Source organism: Haemaphysalis longicornis, unplaced genomic scaffold (assembly GCF_048455015.1).
Source record: "Haemaphysalis longicornis isolate Haplotype H1 unplaced genomic scaffold, Haemaphysalis longicornis Haplotype H1 scaffold_20, whole genome shotgun sequence".
NCBI classification, from domain to species: domain Eukaryota; kingdom Metazoa; phylum Arthropoda; class Arachnida; order Ixodida; family Ixodidae; genus Haemaphysalis; species Haemaphysalis longicornis.
The window spans coordinates 2947119-2965069 of NW_027526296.1; the positions used below are offsets into that span (position 1 = coordinate 2947119).

At 44.6% G+C, this 17951-nt stretch overlaps 1 protein-coding gene across 1 annotated transcript in view; it reads right to left on the reverse strand.

Annotated features, from left to right (window-relative positions):
- LOC144172359 (beta-1,4-N-acetylgalactosaminyltransferase bre-4-like) overlaps positions 1 to 13857 on the reverse strand; it is a 28197-nt gene extending 14340 nt beyond the window's left edge. The window contains exons 1-5 of the mRNA XM_077701114.1: positions 13832 to 13857; positions 7486 to 7511; positions 7297 to 7409; positions 6721 to 6904; positions 3439 to 3671 (exon numbers count right to left, since the gene is read on the reverse strand). Coding sequence (XP_077557240.1) covers positions 3439 to 3671; positions 6721 to 6904; positions 7297 to 7409; positions 7486 to 7511; positions 13832 to 13857 — 582 coding nt within the window. The remainder of the gene's footprint in view (positions 1 to 3438; positions 3672 to 6720; positions 6905 to 7296; positions 7410 to 7485; positions 7512 to 13831) is intronic.
- Between the last annotated feature and the right edge of the window lie 4094 nt (positions 13858 to 17951).

A 17951-nucleotide genomic window follows, 5' to 3' on the forward strand; every position in this document is an offset into this window, starting at 1 on the left:
CTGACACGCTATTCTGAAACGGCTCCCTTGCGTACTGGATGTGCCGAAGAGGTCGCTAGCTTCTTTTTGCACCGCATCGTCTTGCGGCATGGCGCCCCTCGTGTCCTGCTAAGTGACCGGGGGAGAACGTTCCTCTCGAACATCGTTGCAGAAGTCTTGCATGCTTCACGAACTGTTCACAAATTGACCAGCGGATATCACCCTCAAACTAATGGACTTACTGAAAGATTTCATCGCACGCTTTCTGACATGCTTTCAATGTACATTGCACCTGATCACAGCAATTGGGACCAAATACTCCCTTTCGTAACATTCGCTTACAATACGGCTACCCAACGCACCACCGGTTATTCCCCATTCTTCCTCGTATACGGCCGCCAACCGTCCTCGCCACTAGACACATGTTTCTTTACCGCCCCTGTATCACGTTCTGCTCCAAGCACTGAACAGTTCATCTCTCGCGTGAAGTATTGCCGCCAGCTTGCCCGTGACCGCACTACTGAGTGTCAGCAGGACAGGACAGAGCGCTACAACGCATCTCACCGGACTGTTGATTTCCGACCTGGCGATGAAGTTTTGCTTTGGACCCCTTTCCGGGTTCCTGGACTTTGCGAAAAATTCCTTCACCGTTTCCTTGGACCGTACACCGTCCTAGAGAAAACCTCACCGGTCAACTTCCGCATAACCCCCGTAACTCCACCTGCCGACCGCCGATGCCGTGGCACCGAGATTGTGCACGTGTCTCGGCTCAAGCCGTTCCATCGTCGCCCTCCCGTGTGATTGCGGCCGGGAGGCCGCCTTAACGGGCGGGGGGGGAATAAGTGTGAGCGCGAGACTACGAAGCGTAGAAAATCATTTATTTCACTGCTCCATTATCCGCATCACCAAACACATCGAGGAACGCTTCGTCTTCTACGAGACTGATCATCATCATCGTTAGTGGCTGGTCCGGTGTTCCGAGACGGCTTAGTCGTACAATAAACGCCTTACCATATATATATATATATATATATATATATCCTTCACTGGCCGGCCAAAACAGAGGCAGATGTCAAACGGAACGTTCATATTTCCACAGCCATTTCTAAATATCTAAATCTGGCGGTAATGTTAATGTTCATACAACATTGTTCAACTGTTGAGCAAAAGCAGGAAATTTTCCATATAGGAGGCAAAACATCAATCAATAAATAAGTGATATTGGCAGTGTTAATTTATTAAAAATACATGGATGCTTGATTAAAGGAAAAATGCGCTCGGAAAAACACAAAAAGCGGTCGCTCGTGATCCAACTGGTGGCATTTCAATAAGTCAAATGGCAAAGGTAACGAAAAGTTCCAGTATATGGCACGTAGGACGCGTTTGGAGTATGGTGACTCCATTCACGCGCGTAACCGTAGTACGACACGCTGTAATCGAGGAACCCAGCGCGGAGCACTGCAACGCAGTAAATTTAAATTGACTTGAGCAAACCTCTATAGCGCGCTTATTGTGGGAGGAACGGTACGGGGAGATAGCATGAGAGGTGATCGGAAAGAGAAGGGAGTAATTTTTACCAGGGGTGGCAGGCGACTATTGCCTTTCGACGACATTTGCAACGAAGTGAGCAAATACATGGCCAAATGTTTTTTCGCAGTGTGTAAAGTATGGTCCGATGGCGTTCCGTCTCAGCGTTGCCGCCGTGAATACAGTGCCATCCGACGACATTTCAACATTCAATACTAAGGCTGGCACAGGTCAGACCGTCTATCCTTGGGGTGCAGAAATTCTGTCTTAGCTCACTGACATCACAGGCGGTGGTTGAATTCCTGATCTTGCCTTATTTTTTTTTCTTTATTTCGTGCCACTGATCATTTGAATGGATTAGGTAAGTTTGTTGTGTTTGAAATTATTGTTTTCTGTTCTCTAGATTACGGTACGTTAGGTGGCGTTACGTTGGGTATTGGTTAGAAGTACCACACGCGGTATTTTTCTGCGCAGCGATGGCAGCGGAAGCGGCGTCGTAACCGAGGGAGTGAAGGCAGGAAGAAGACAGTGGAGGAAAATGTGGCGAGTGTGTACGAGGGAGGGAAGTATGCTCAACCCGCATAAGACGGAGCGCGAAATTGTGAAGTGGAGGGCGGCACGCGCTGCTATGGCGCCATCTCTGTCACTGCCTCCCCCTCATACTTTCGGCAGACGCTACTACTCCATGCGCGGCCCATCCCAAAACACGTGACATCTGCGCGGGGGCTTCAAACGCGATTTGCAACCACATGGCAGCCTGCGGCGGCTACGTGCTGCGAGATAACAGCACAGTAGCGCACGCTGCCGTGCATTCGCTGATGACGCGATGACTTCCTGAGAAGCAGAAGACATGCGCCGTGACCGAGAAGACTGCAGTTCGCCCTGTTCACAAAATTCGAATTAGTGAGTATAATAATCGTCAGTGCATTTCTTCAGAAAACAACGATGGACGGTGCTTTAGTTGAGTGCTTAAGTACCGTCGGACGGCAGTCTAGACGCAGAATGTTTCATGAGTAGCCTTCAATGCGCAACACATAATTTAAAAGCCAGTGAACGTACAAAACCGCGCACAGTGATCTCTTCAGAATTGGCTTCACTTCATAACACAAGAGCATTGCGGGGAAGATATTTCTTCAGGGGAAAAATAAACCATCTTATACCATATTATGGAACACCTTGTGACTTCATCGGTGTAAGCTTGGTCTTTCCGCGTTGATACCACAAAATCTCGCATCATAGCCATGGACACCTTCGCGGTAAACCTTCGGTTTAGTTATAAGAGGCCGCTGATCCAAAGTACCCACGACGCAGGACGTTAAGCATCTAAGGCAAACGTAGTCACAGGCGTATGTGCAGAGACGAGCCCCACAAAAAGATTTTTCGTGATGTCTGACAATTCCAACTGGGGTATTTATGCAGTTGCTTTGCGTGAATTTTCATAGCAGACTGTGTAACGTCACTCAGATATAAAATGAGCGCTGCGGGGCGTTTTTCTGACGTTATTTTTAAGTTCACACGCGGCACGGTTTCTCACCTTAGGAACCATTGTTTCTTAGAAAGTAAAAGTACCATTTACTTTTACCCCCCACCCCCATGTCGAGGCAATGTTTTCGGAGCTTAGCACGTTGTGCAGGGACTCGCTGAAGTAAAACTATGATAGGCGCGGGGGCCCTGGAAAGACATGTCGTGCCCCGCTAGGCAGGTGGAACCGCAAATTGCTAACTCCTATTGCCGCTTTTTTGTGCCGCTATTGCAGAATGTGACGGACAGTAGCACGCACTCAATGAGTGGAGTGTTGGCAACTGTGTATTCTCCTCTGTGCTGATGCCAGCTTGTGAATACGACGTACAGATAATATTCGCGTCGCATAATGAACCGTCGGCTCTTCAGCCTACGCAGTTGTCACTGCTTGAAGTGGCAGGCGTAACTTACTTGTTCAATGACGAAGACGCCGTAATCTATCTGCTGGTGAGCAAGCACCCTGTGCAAATTGTAGATGAACACTTTGAGTTGGTCAGCACGGTTGCGATAGGGTATTAGAATGGCCACCCGATGTCGTGACGTGCACTCCTTGGGCTGGAAGAACCCCCCCATCCTAACATCCGGGAACTCGCCCTCAACGGCCTTCAGTGAGGAGACATTCCTCTTGATGGCAATATATCCAACTGAAAAGGAAGGAAGGAAGCGATAGAAAACAAAAAAAAAACTCCATAGTAATCCCACACATGTATTTTTCTTTATGTGCCCTTTATGGAAAGCCCCACGAATGCAGTCGATCAACACCTTTTATTAATGTTTCTTAGCACACTTGCAGCAGGATTAATTGATTGTAATTTGCAGATTTAGACTGAACTTAACGGAACGAAGGTAACCCATACCTTCGTCATCTCAATCGAAAGATTTTCATTTGCTGTCACGTAAGCAGAAAGGTCCTATCCCAATCTTTAGTGACATGTAAATTACCCGTGGCCAATACCACCCAAGACTGTATGGAGAAATCACTTCGTCGGCGCACCTGTCCCTTCAAAGTATAAAAACATGTCGCGTCCGTAAGTATCAATGTATTTATATACCGGACTGGATTGGATTGAAGTAACGCGCACTTCGCTACACAGATAACACATAAAATGACGAGCACTATCGCAATGCGATTTCGCTCGTTTGTTGACTTCCTTCATTGTTTATACTTGCTTGCGGATTTGTTTATCACAAGATATGTTTTCCTTTTATTCTCTCGACGGCGTTACAAGGAAATTGGCAAGGCAATCTATACTCTTCATTAAAACACCTAGAAATCTTCCTGTGTGCTGATCCCAGCTTGTGAAAATGACGTACCGAGAATATTCGCGTCACCTATTGAACCGTCGGAATAGTCAGCGGTTCAATCTACGCAACTGCAACCACTTCAAGGGGTAGCCATAACCAACATCTTATACACCCGACCTTGGGTGTCTAAGATGTGAAAGTGCAAAGCAGTTACTTTTCGCACAAACTTAGCATCTATACCTTTTCTCCACAAATAACTTCTGGGACAGATTTTCCTCTGATTTCCTTCAAGACCATCGACTCTGCTATTTCGCACTTTACATATATGCTCTGTGCGGATATTAAGTGCGAATGCACTTTATAAGCGACCCCAAACCATCCACCGCCGGCGGCGGCGGCGGCGGCGGCGTCCGCAGTGCTCCTCTATATTTAAAAAAGAAACAGCATCCGGCGCCAGGTTTCGATCCGAGGACTTTGCGGCCGCAGCGCGACGCTCTACCGACCAAGCCACGGACGCGACGCTGATATCAGTGTTAGTGACGCGCCTTATATCTTTAACGCATTCAAACTACGTCGTCAGCGGCGTGCGTTGGCGACTCAGCTACGTTATAGCGGCTTGATAACTGCGTGGTGTACACGTGATACTACAAACCCGATGGAAGAGATGGAAGAGAAGGCGGCGAGGCGGTGGGCTGCGGCGGCCGAGCGCAAGCGCCGCAAGCGGGCCGACAACCGTGCATTCGCACTTTCACATTCTCCCCCTCGGGGAAATGCGGGGGAATTTTTTCTGTTAGTTGGGCTAAACACTTCCTTGCACGTTATCGGGAAAGTGAAATGCTTCGACATCCCGCGTTTTAAGTGCGTGTTTTTTTTTTACTTCTTGCTTAGGAATGAACAAGGGCTCAGTCATTATGTGGCTCTATAACCAAGAAATGCATTTCCGCTACTTGTTAAGCTAAGTGACGGCTAACACTACGGGGAACTAATCCTGGCGATGAAAAAAAACCGAAACTTAAGATGATTCCTCCCAAGTAAAGAAACTACAGCTGTAGACATCCGACGAGTAGTTCCAACTTGAAGGGCGTTAAAAAACGTCCCGACCACGTAGTCCTTGCTCGTCTTACTTATAAAAGCCGAGCTCCTCTTACCACAAACCATGGTTGATTTTTGTCCGGTAATTTCTACGCTAGATACCACATTACGCGCCAACCGCCTCGATGGCAATGACTGCTTTTCGCTGAAACCTAACGCCGTTCTTACTCTCCAGCTCACATTGCTGACGCTTGCTACGACAGAATGCTGGCCAACCTTGCTTACCTCAGCTTCGGTCAATACGCCTGTGTCTATGTCACACATTCTTTCTGGTCGCTCTGCCCGTGTTGTCGTTGGCACACTGGCATCAAACATGATTACCATGGGTAGTAAGGACACTTCCCAAAGCTCGTTCCTCTCCCCGTTCCTCTTCGACGTCCCATGATTAAACATCCTCCAACTACTCACCTCCTGTCGAAGGCTTCATCATACTTTAAACGCCGATGAAGTCACCGCATAGATCTCTGGAGGCAAGTATTGCAACATAAAATCAACGCTCCAACAGCTTTTGACATCGCCAAAGCTACGTAACCGCTTGATATTTTGCCGGTTGTGGCTGAAAATAAGACATTTTATCTGCGAACCCCAATTCCTTAACGCAGACGCCCCAAAGGCACCCCAGATATTTCGATTATTGTAGCGATTCCACTGAACAAATCTGCAGACTCCTGGAATATTGCGGTTTAGCCTAGAAATGTATCTAAAACTTTAGGGGCAGGGGGAGAAAATTGCGCTGAAGTTTTCACAACTGAGGAAGTTTAAGTAATGGGTCTCGACTTTCTGATGCGATCCAGTAAATACATGCTTCAGGGAGGCGTCTGTTTCACTATTATCTAAGATACACCAGCGAAGAACAGTGTACACAGCATGCACCGCTCCTCTAAAAAAAATCTGTATCATGTTAGAAGACGAATGGCTTTGCTTGGGATGCCAATGGCTTGCCGCAATTACATTGCTACTAAGAGCGTATTTTCCACATTTATCGAATACCTGACGCGATAAGCAGGGAAAATGATATGATAGCAGGTAACGTTACACAGAGCTCGGCTCAAGCGTGTACACGAATTTGAGATATACTATTCTGTTTGCTGCATAGAGTTTATTGTAATCACGGCTATCACGTTGCGTTACAAAAGTTATAAACGAGGTTTCTTGTGCCAAAATAATATTCCAGAAAACAGGTATTTCTGCGCATGCCAGCAAGCGACATTACAGCCTCATTGTGGGCTCTTTCATTCAAAGCGTTTCGAAATGGCCCTAAACAGGGCACGGGGCACTAGGGCTCCGGCATGCAATTCAAAACTTTTACACAGTTAGCTTGCAATACATAAAGGTAACTGGACATAGACAACTTACCCAAATGTCGTGGTATAATCGGGCAAAGATTACGGCCTACAATGTTTGACCGACTTCCATCACTTATGACATCGTGAGGAACACCCTTCAAGAGCCGCGTCTCATTCGTCGTGCACGACCGTGTGTTTTCCCAGTGCGAAGAAAATAGCTCCTGTTTAATCCAAGAAATATTTGGTGAAACCACCTAAGAAAAAAACAAGAAACATTTCAAACATTGGGACAGGAACCAATACTAAGTGCTTAGACATGCCAACAGAGACGTTAAAATAGTGCAAAAATAGTATGCAGTTGTACAGCCCACTATCGAAGGCTAATAGAAGTTGACTTAACTTATTTCCGAACTTTCTCGGCTTCACTTTTCAAAAGATGTGTACTTTCTAGAAGTCTAACTTAACAACAGTTTTGAGGATGTCGGCATATTCGTAATCACTATACCTTTCGTTATTTGTTTATTTATTCTTAAGCCACAATCTTCAATAATGTTGTTGGTTATACTCCCCATCCCAATTTTTCCGTAATGCTTCTTGCCATAATAATATACAGATTATGCGCTAAGTAGCCAGCCAAATAACTTACAGACAATGCCGTTTGCTTGATTGTAGTCAGGTCGAAGCAGCATTCGAGCAGAAGAAGAATTGCCAGGACTGCCAGTAACCACCTGCAAAATTTTTTCCCAGGCGAAGCGCCACCTACAACGGCAATGAAGCCGGGATCTTTGATTTCCACCGCTGCAGTACGCGCCATTACCGCAAATTGTTTTCTCACATGAATAAGTTCCCACACGACCAGCTCTTCACTTCAACTTGACTCTTTTAAAATAACATGTTGTTCACTTCCGCCTGAAACCCTGCAAAGACACCAAAGTCAAATGAAACATTAGCAAGCAAGCAAGAGAAGGCGATGAAGGGAACTTACTGCGAGGTAAGTTTCGGGCTGTGTGTCATGAGTTGTGAGCAATATGCTGCATCTTGTAAAAAGCAGGTACTAGAGATGAGCATTATATTCTTTTTTCAGCCTTTCGCAGTGACATCATATGACCCCCAAATATGATGGTGAGCATTAAATCTCCGTGACAATAAAAATGGCTCGTACAGTTTATTAATCACCTTTTGAAATTCTCAACTCACTAAGTGCCGATCTCGAGGATCTAACTTAACATAATGTTGTGAGCTTGCCAAAAGGTATTGCTCAGAAAGTTACCGGTTATAAGTTCATATGAGGGAATCCAGGAATTGTGTAATATGTCCATGCCCTTGCGGCAGTGAAAATCAGTCAAAATCAGTTATCAAAGGATTGCTAGCACCATAATTACGCTAGAACTCCTATAAGCAAGAATCAAGAAGTCAAAGCAAAAGAACCCGAACATACATTCAATAAAAGCAGGTGAAAGAATTACAATTTCTTGAAAATAAATTCGTGTTATTAAGAGAACCTGCAGATTGCGCGGTCGTGATGGAATTTAACTTCACACGGCACTCATTCAATTCGCCGTGATGGTAGGAGGGCAAAGTTGGAAAAATGAGCCTGGTGAATTGTCTCATAAAACAAAGCATTTAGTGTAAAAAACGAAGTGTGACAGTATTAAGTGCAATAAATCAAATAAAAACCGGAGTTGGAAAAACAGGATAACAAAGCGATGGCAACATCCGTGCATACATGGCAAAATTTAAACAAATATACCAAAAAAGCAAGCTTGAAGGCAGCGAAGAACAAAGCTGACAGGGTATACTGTGTGGACTCGGAAACGACAAATGTAATGTAACGAACAATATGGGAGACGTGTTGGAACTAGCAAAAAAATTCAACCCATTTTTATACGCATACGGCACTGATGCATAAAAAGTCGTTTATCAAATCAGGGCGTCTTTAAGAGCCCGAGGTACCCGCCGGCAGGGATGCGTGTCGTAGTGGAGAGCTCCGGAATAATTTTTACCAACTGGGAATCACTAGCGTACTCCGAAATTCAGACGCTGGGCCGTTTTTTTTTCTGTTTGGTTAGAGAAGTCCGCGAGAGGCATGCGGTATTTCGGTGAAAAGACCAAGGAAACCCGCTGTGAAAAACTGGCTTTTTTGTACAGAAAATGGCTAATGTTGGATAATGTTTATATTCTGGTACGAAATTTTTTGCCACAGAAAATATGGAATTTAAAGCGCTATAAACATTTACAGAAATGTCAGAATTCAGGATATGTACTAGTGCGGTGTAGTTTTTACAAAAATAATTTATCTTGAACAGTAAAATAGGTATATTGCAGTGTGTATGGCAGTCAATCGAGATTTTCTAGAGAGCGAGCGGAACGTGTTACCGCCATGCTAAATCATGTTGCCAGCCGCAGAAAAAAGGCCAGCTGAGTGAATTCGGGGCTCATCTCGCTACGCGTTGCAGAAGAACGTAGTGGTGCGTGAGTAGAACAGCTACACCCCTGCCACATAGAATTCTTTTGGGGGGGATCAGTTTCGTGAAGTGTCGCACTTTGCTATGAAGAAGTAAACTGCTTCGAAAGGCGAAGAAGTAAACGCAAAGAAAGAAACGCGAATATGTTGTAGTACTAAACAAGTTTTGACGAAGTATTGCCGGGGGAGGTCATGATGCGTAGCCTTCACTGCCCGTAAGCAGACTGAAGGGCCCCGAGGAAATATCTATTTTGATGCTGTATTACTTCGAGCTCGCTAAATTATTTGGTATAACTTAGGTGTCATTTCTGTGGAACTCACATAAAATATTCTCTGCGATAACGTAAAGCGCCGCTTTTTCAGAATTCTGACACCAGAGACAATAAGGGCCAATTAAAGTGCGCGTAGCACGCCTCTATTCCCAGTTATATGTCCGATAACATCCCGTTACAATTTAAGAATGCTTGCGCATGTTAAAAAAAACAGCAATTTTTTTCGAAGGAGATTTCATGAAAATGTTTAGCATTCAGAAGGAAACCATTTTCTCCTAGGCTTACCATTTCTCAGAACAGCATCCTGGAGCGAGGTAGAAGCCTGAAATACACAAGGTTGCGCAGCTTTGCGTGTCTTCTAAGGTGTCAAAAGCAATGCCAGAGGCCAGAGCATACAAAAATATTTAAACAGTAGGGACAGAAATAAATATGATAGGGACCATTTTTCTTGTATTCTTGCAGAACACAATAGTAACGGGGGGTAAGTAGGTTTAGCGTACCGAACAATGAGGCTGCTCTCTCCTGCACGTCATAACTATGTTGCCCTCTCTCCCACCTTTGCTTAATTTTTGTTTAAAACAAAAGATGTGGACTTCCTCAAAAGTTGGAAGGCCGACGCTTCTCACCAAACCGTGTGATGTAGATCACTAAGCAACTTAGTGAAAATGCATAGACCTAAGAAATTAAGCTTTTGAGGCGTGCGTACTTCCCATGTTCTGTGATGAAATACAAGCAGCACTCGCCTTGTCAAAAACAAATAAACGAGTAAAGACGTTTCGGGGCCCCTACGGGTCCCTTGTTCACAATGTTCACATGTTGTCATTATTAGGGGCAGCCTAAAATCGATGTGGCCGGATCTGGTTGCGTCATAATTGTAGCAATTTTTAGTAGGCTCCTTTTCTACTTCATAAAATATTTCTGCACACTAACATTGCATAGGTTATTAAAAATGCTGAAGTTCAAATACATAATCTCCTCGCCAACAGTGACATTTTATGTGGCTATAGCCGGTTTATTTACAGAGACACCAAAATGTTACCTTAAAATAATCCAGGGCTGCGAGGAAGATGTTCGACTTTGGGGTAAAAAACAAACAGACAAACGGCCATATTTCATCCGCCGTCCAAGATTTTCATATTGTGTAGCTTTTTTGTCGCTATCTTTTCTGGCCTGCCTCATCCTTGAGAATGAGCGTCTATGACTCATCCATAAGTGTGAATTTGAATGTACTTGTCAGTGTAAGCAAACAAAAAACTGAAAATAGGGAAACTCGAGACATGACAGTTAATATCCCATAAAAATTGTTTAATGCATGAATCGGCAAATCGTACTTTCCGGCCCACCAAGCCCCAAACGAACTATGCAAGCAAATAAGCGAACATACCATTGCTGAAAGGGTATCCAAGCTGACCTGGCATCCAGGTTTCTCAAGATGCAAGATAACTATCCAGAAATCATCCCAAAGTGGCAACTCAAGTGTATTTGGGTCAAAACACGGCGCCAGAACCAATACAAATCAAGGAGGTAGCCAATCTCGAGTGCAAATGGTGACCCTGAGGTCTGTTCACTTCTTTGTAATGACGTAACCTTGACGTTTCTAACTCTGCTCCCTAAGTGAAGGCCAAATTAGCAACAGAATGGCAAACATAACTGCCACACAATATCGAAGTGGTTAATCCCACGCGTATCCGTGGCAGTCGATGGGTGATGAGAAGTTTGCAGTGTACAGAGACGTGGTGATAAAAATCGGGGGGTGCAGGATTGCAAAGGCTCTCCATGGGAACGAACGGCACGCTAGGCAATTAGCGGTGAATTTGTGTTATATCACCCACGCAAAAACTGCAGAGGATTGTAAACCCCGCTACTCAGAGGCAAGCACACATTCAGATGCACGTTTAAGTGCAGAACTAAACACTTTGACATGTAATGTAGATATACATTCGGCATTTCAACAGCAGACATTCTCATTCGTTATCTCCACATTCAGATTTACATACCACATTTCCTAAAGGAAGGGACTGTGGTTTAATTGTAATTTTCTCTGTAGGTATGCTCATCCGCAGGTCCTTGCACTGCTATCACCTTGAATGAGCACTCTATTGGCCACTAGAAAGCGATAAACAACCAGGCTGCAATGGCATGCCTAAGGCATCTAACACCACCTGGCAGTGGAACCAGAACAAGGCGCAATCAGTACCTGCCTCTAGTGCCACTTCTCTTCCGGCAAAGGCCATAAATTGTCAGATAAGAATGGTGTGCTTGGGCTGGAAGGGCTTTCGGGCCAGTAATTTCATAAAGGCTATATGGGAGTAAACGCCTGCGCTAGCTCCCGTTAGGGTCCGGCAGGCATTCCTCAGTTTATCCTTTCCTCTTTCTGTAGTGCGTCGCTGATAGTACGTAGAGCGTTGCATGAAGGCTTCTGGCTGTTCGACGGTGGGCTTACAGGCAACACAATAAATGCGGTAGGTTTTGGCTACCATCGCTTATAAAGGTGCTACTCAAGGACGTACGTGCTCTTCCAGCCATGATTATGGTGGTATCATAGCTACCACGTGATCTGCATGAGTACAACGTAAAGTATTACGCGATACATTAGGCTTTATATTTAACTAGTTATAATGACGCATAAAGTTATAAAAGGGAAAGCGCAAATGTTGCTGATGAAATGGTCAATGTGGGGAGATAGCTACCAGGCAATCATCTTTACATCAGATTCCCTTCGTTCTGTAACCCTACGTAACTTCATAGCATCGCAAAAATAATTATGTGTGCATACCAAAACGTAAGCTACTGTTGGCCCATTTGGTTTACCAATTCACTGTTCACTTTTATTCCGCAGGTTGATGTATTCCTCGCTCAAGCAAGAGAGATGTCCGGGCATCATACATGCGTTACCAAGTCTCAGACGTCAGCTTTAAGTCAGCGTGTCAAACACTCCGTTTTCGGTAGAGGCTAATGCCGAAAGGTTAAGCAGTGTGTTGACGCCCTTCACTCGGTCATAAGTTACTTATGAATCTCGCTTATAGCGGTTTCATAGACGTTTTGAAACAGGTATGATTTCTACTTCTTAAGCGCCAAAAAACTACAGGGACATAGAGTGAGACAGGGACAAGCGCTAACTTGCAACTAAATTTGGAAGTTCGTCTGTTATCTCTTGTGTGTAATTTTAATCTTTTCTGTTTCTCCTATCGCCTTTTGTCATGTATATATTTCACGCTTGCTCAATAAAATTTAGTTGGAAGTTAGCGCTTGTCCCTGTCTCACTCTGTGTCCCTGTAGTTTTTTGGCGCTTAAGAAGTAGTTATGGAACACCAACTAGCCCGAACGCAAGCCCCTCTTCAAGGAATAATTTAAAGCGAAGCTTTTTAACGCTTGGCGAAAGAAGACTACGGCGTTCCCGTGTGCGCAGACAACTCTTCCACGCAAACCCATGCACAAGCGCGGAAAATAAATGTGTTGATCCTTCGTTCTTAGGAATCAGTAAAAAACAAAAGTGAAATTTTATTTCATAAGTGCATTTGAAGAGTTATTGTGCATCCATATCAACTTGAACATCGCTATTTATATTTCGTCGGTATTAAACCGATACACGCATCAACATTAAACACTATTACACGCGCCCGAGCATTGTGTTAATACCATTGAAACCCCAGGCGCTCGCAAACCGCGCCAACGAAACCGAATGAATGGTCAGCGAATCATTTGGGAAAGTCACAGTGCCCTACAGCGAAAGCAGCATGATTTGCGAGCAGGGAGCAGTCTTGTGGGTGTATTTGGCGAGCGACGTCCTGCTGGAGGGTCGCTAAGGCAAAGGTGCGACCACATTGACCCTGCTCCATGGCGTGTACCCCAGACGCTTGCGTTGCGACGAGCTCAGCTTGTGGAACGCGGCGGCGTCGTTTCACAAGCTGAGCTGCGTTCCACATAGGCGGCGGACATATAAACGCAACAGCCTCCGCTGGTACACGCTGCCCGATCAATGTGCCAACTATCGTCCTGACGCACTACTTCGCTTCACCTCTCCTACACGGCAGAACCATCTGAATGGACAAGTTAGAGGGAGTGACATATGGCGCGTTCGTACAGCTACACAGGCATGACTTCATGGCTCAGTCGGTAGAGCGTCTCACACATCCCGTTGCGTCTAAAGTGATCGTGGGCTCGACACATAGCGCCGCCGTGCCAATGGAACTTTTTCTGGTGATGTCATTTCCGGGACGGACATGATGTCGGTGAGGTTTGAGGTTTGTGTACCCTGGCATAAAGCACTTTCATGTGAAAAATAAGGTTGAAAGTGGTTAAATTTTAGCAACTAGACATTGGCTGGATTTACCTTAGCGGAATACTGGTTGAAGCATCGATCAAGCGACAACAGCATGCAGGGATGGCGGCGGTGCGGGTGGAGCAGCGTCAACGTGGCAAGAACGAACGCTAAACCGACGTACTTTGATGTGGGCAGGTAATAGTTCATGTCTAAAACATCGGCCGCCTGACAGCGCTTCACTGTTTAGTCAACTTGATGGAGTGCATCGGAGAATTGTCGCTTATGATTGTAACGACCTTCCGCGTTATCACCAAGCATTCATTTCCAAAAGAGAAATAACTGTGCTTTCTTGCCATTTCAGGTGATAAGCTTCTGATTATACCGGTGTGCCTAGCTACAGGTTCTTTTTTTCAATAAACGAACGAAAATATAAGTTTCTTCTGGAAATAATGACCACCGAATGAGGATATGACGGTCGTTAAACCAGGTAGTTCGTCCGTTGTCCTCCACCACCTTTCATGCCGTATGTTGGTCACTGGTGTGAATTTGCAGATAATTATTGTCCTAATATGAAGGTTATGAGAGGGGGTTTTTCCTCTGTGATCTTCTACTAGCTTTTAAATCATCTTTTGACCTATTGTATGACTTCAAAGGTTACTTTCCACGCATCATCATAAATTTTTGTTTCAGAAGGTAGACATTTCCCCCAAAACATCTGGATCGATATCACCACAAACAAGTGCTGTTTGGTCGAGGTAGAAAATAACCTGTCTTCCCTTGTTACGTTATATTTGGGTACCACTCTTGATAATAATTTGATGGTCGAAAGGTGTGACATCCCCACTATGGAAACAAAACCGAGCGACACCTCTAGTAACGGTCGAGTGTTGCCTAAAATATGTCTAATGTGTTCTTTTTGCTATAAAATGTTGACAGCTATGAATACTGCTACGAGATTTTGTAGTTTATAAATGTTCTTTGCATATGAACGTCTCATTAACAACTTCTTTTCACTTTTAGCCAGGTGGCTGAATTGAGGAACAGACTAGCAGACCAACGAAAAGTTTCGCGTTGAAGAAGCCCACCATCGACCATCATCTTTAATAATGTACTTACCAAAACTCAGGGATGTTGTGACAAACCAAACCAAACACGTGAGTTCACAAATAATGAGCCAAAATAAATTCCTTACCCAACAAAGAATGAAAATAGAAGGGCTTAGAATGTCACCTTGCTGAAGTGCTTTAATATTTTTCTAGAAAGAAGCTTCAAATATAAATTCCTTGTTGCAGCTTCCATGTGCCTGCTTTGAGGGACTGTTTTGTCGTTTAGATTATTTTGTTCTGTGTATTGTTGTCATTTTTCAGCTTACTGGAGAAGCGTGATATTGTTTGTAAACTTGTCACTGTCCAGAGAGTTATTCGCAGCCCATTGTAACAGGATGTGAGACATTCTACAAAGATATGGTAAAATATAGTGCTGTCGCAAAGTGTAAACACCAGACCTAGGTAGAAAAGGTGCACAGTGTTTTGAATTTTAAGCCTTTATTATGATATATATCAATAACAGATATTTGCTTATTTTGCCTTCTATTTTAGAGTCCGCATGATACCAACGCTGAGCAGAGAGAGAAACGTTTTATTACTTGTCAGGCTTAGTAAGGCAGGTTTGTGGGGCCGAGCCCTGTCGACAAGAGCGCACTGGGACTGGGCGTCCGAGCGCACGAGAGTAGACAGCCAGGAGTCTGGTGGGGTGGGTAGGGAAGAGGAAGTACGGCGTGGCAGTGCCAGATGTGGTGTGGGGGAAAGCATCTTCATAGTCCCCGCAGTAAGGACAAGGGTTGAAAAGCGGGACGGACAGATGTGGGTGAGAATGGGTACACTGAGGGTCGCGTTAACGCCATTAAGCAGGAAACGCTAAACGTCTTCCAACATGGGGTGCTATGATGAGCCTCTTCGAGTCTAACCGACCATACATCGCCCATGAATGTCTGGCCGCTGGCGGCATTTCGTACGAGCACCCCAATCACCGAAAGACCGAAGAGATAAAAGATAGAGTGGACTGTGCGTGCCATTATTATTACTGCACACCAGTTCTGATGCAGTTTCGACTTTTCTCACGGTGTAACTATGGTGACAATTTTTAAAAACGTGCCTCACAAAATAGGTTTCTAATGTGGGACTTCGTCACACTTACCTATTGTCATACACGCTGTTCTGAACAAAATTCATTAAAAATTCGATGCATGCTTTCATTAAAAAGAATTACAACAGCAGTATCACCACTTTATTTGAAATAAAAACCACAGGAACCGAAAATAGTGTAGCGAGAATTAAAAAAACTTCTTGATTATTTATTCTCACATATTTCCTACCCACTACACTTTGCGATTTGTGGTGGCTTCGGCTGACACAATCGCCCTCAAAGAAGGGAGTGCAAAGAGAAGAACAGAGTCGGGCAAGGCGATTAGCATCACTAGCATCCACTAGCAACGACGATAAAGACGGGGCCGTGTAAACATTGCTCGAGTTGTCATGGCCGGATTGTAAATGCATCACAAGGTCTTGTGAATACATCGCTTCACCATGCCTCATTGTTCGTCTTAAGTCTTTCCAGCCACCATGTAACGATATCAAGGGCCCTAGAGTAATCGCCTGTCGCAACCATCTCCATACTGTGGTGCTACTTTCGCAGTGAGCAGCACGTTCACCGCTTATACAACACTACCCAGAGGCAAAGAAAAGTCGCCTGCACATTCGATGGAAAGGCGCAGCAATCTTGCTCATCTGGGTTCTCAAACCGCGAAGTTCACTTTTACGGTGCATTAGAAGTTGAGAGCAGTTCGCCAATGTCCACCTTACATTGACAAATTTAAACAAATACCATTTGTGTCTTGCATGATTTTCCATTAAAATTGTGGGGTTGGTTAAAGTAATCTCATGCAACATATATGCCAGAATGCGAGCACAGCGGTAAAGTTGTGGTATGCACGTGCGCCTGTCCAGTATAGTATGGGGATTCTTTACGATATTACGACTTCGCGCAGCTTACAACATGGTTTTGGGGCGAAACCTCAACTACGCCAAGTCTCGCAAGGTGATTTACCGCGTCACAGGCGCAAGCGCGGAGAGTGTCAGTTCACGCCACGTTATTCACAGGCGTAAAGGCGTCGTAACTTCGCTCGCTTGGACAATCAGTACTGCTGTGTCACGTTACCAAATGATGGCTTAATGGCTGTTTCGTGCGCTCCCAGATGCCCCGTCTCGGCGTGCACGCCCTCCTACAGGGCCGTCTGTGAGAGAACTTCAGCACAAACGACAAGCTGAATCCAGTCATACGGAAGACTTTTATTCAACACTGTGAGCATAGTGTTTAGAAAACCAAGCCAAACAGATTTTTCGTTCGTGATAACTAGGGTCATCCCACCAATTTTTAATTCTCATCATGTTAGCGCAGTATTATCCGCCTACAAATTCGTGTGGCAATTCGACCGGAATACAAATGCCCTCTCGGGTGTTTTTCGCTCGTCCCCAGTGCAGAAGTTTTATAAACATTTTCATTCATTCATTCATTCATTCATTCATTCATTCATTCATTCATTCATTCATTCACTCATTCATTCCCCATTCAATAAACTTTGTTCTTGTAACGAGCGGAACAGCTGCCAGGGCAAAAAGCTTCTTTGCACAGCTTCAAGGGGGCCAAGGAGGCCATTACAAGTCATGATGGCGGCGATAGACATCCATACATCATGAAATACAACAATTTACACTGACACTGCAATTGAACCACAACACCCATATAGCAAAAAGACACGCACATCGACAGTAACAATAATTTTACACGAGTAAACATATACACGTTACATTTGCACAAACAGGGTAGCACAGGTTTTGTCAACCAATCAATGAAGTTCTCCAAGTTGACAAAGTATTCGCGCAGACTCTTACGTGCGAAATTGTCAGGGCACCTGTATGCATCTCAAATAAATGAATTATTGCATGAAGCTATTGTAATTTATAATTTGTTAAAAAGCGGGTAGGATCCCGCAATCTGTGTTTCTTGCGTGTACAGGATCAGTGTGCTTTTTAAGAATGCCACAGTTGCAAAATTTCGTGATGTGCCAGATGAGAAACGGCATATAGCGCAGCAGGCAGCAACGGTACATTTTATCAACTGGAATAAAATGAAGGTTTTGAAATAAATTACAACTTGGGGAGGAATATAAAACGGTAGTATTGTGGACAATAATTTTTTTCTGCTGCATGATTTTTTCTACATCTGGGAAGTTGTACTTCAAA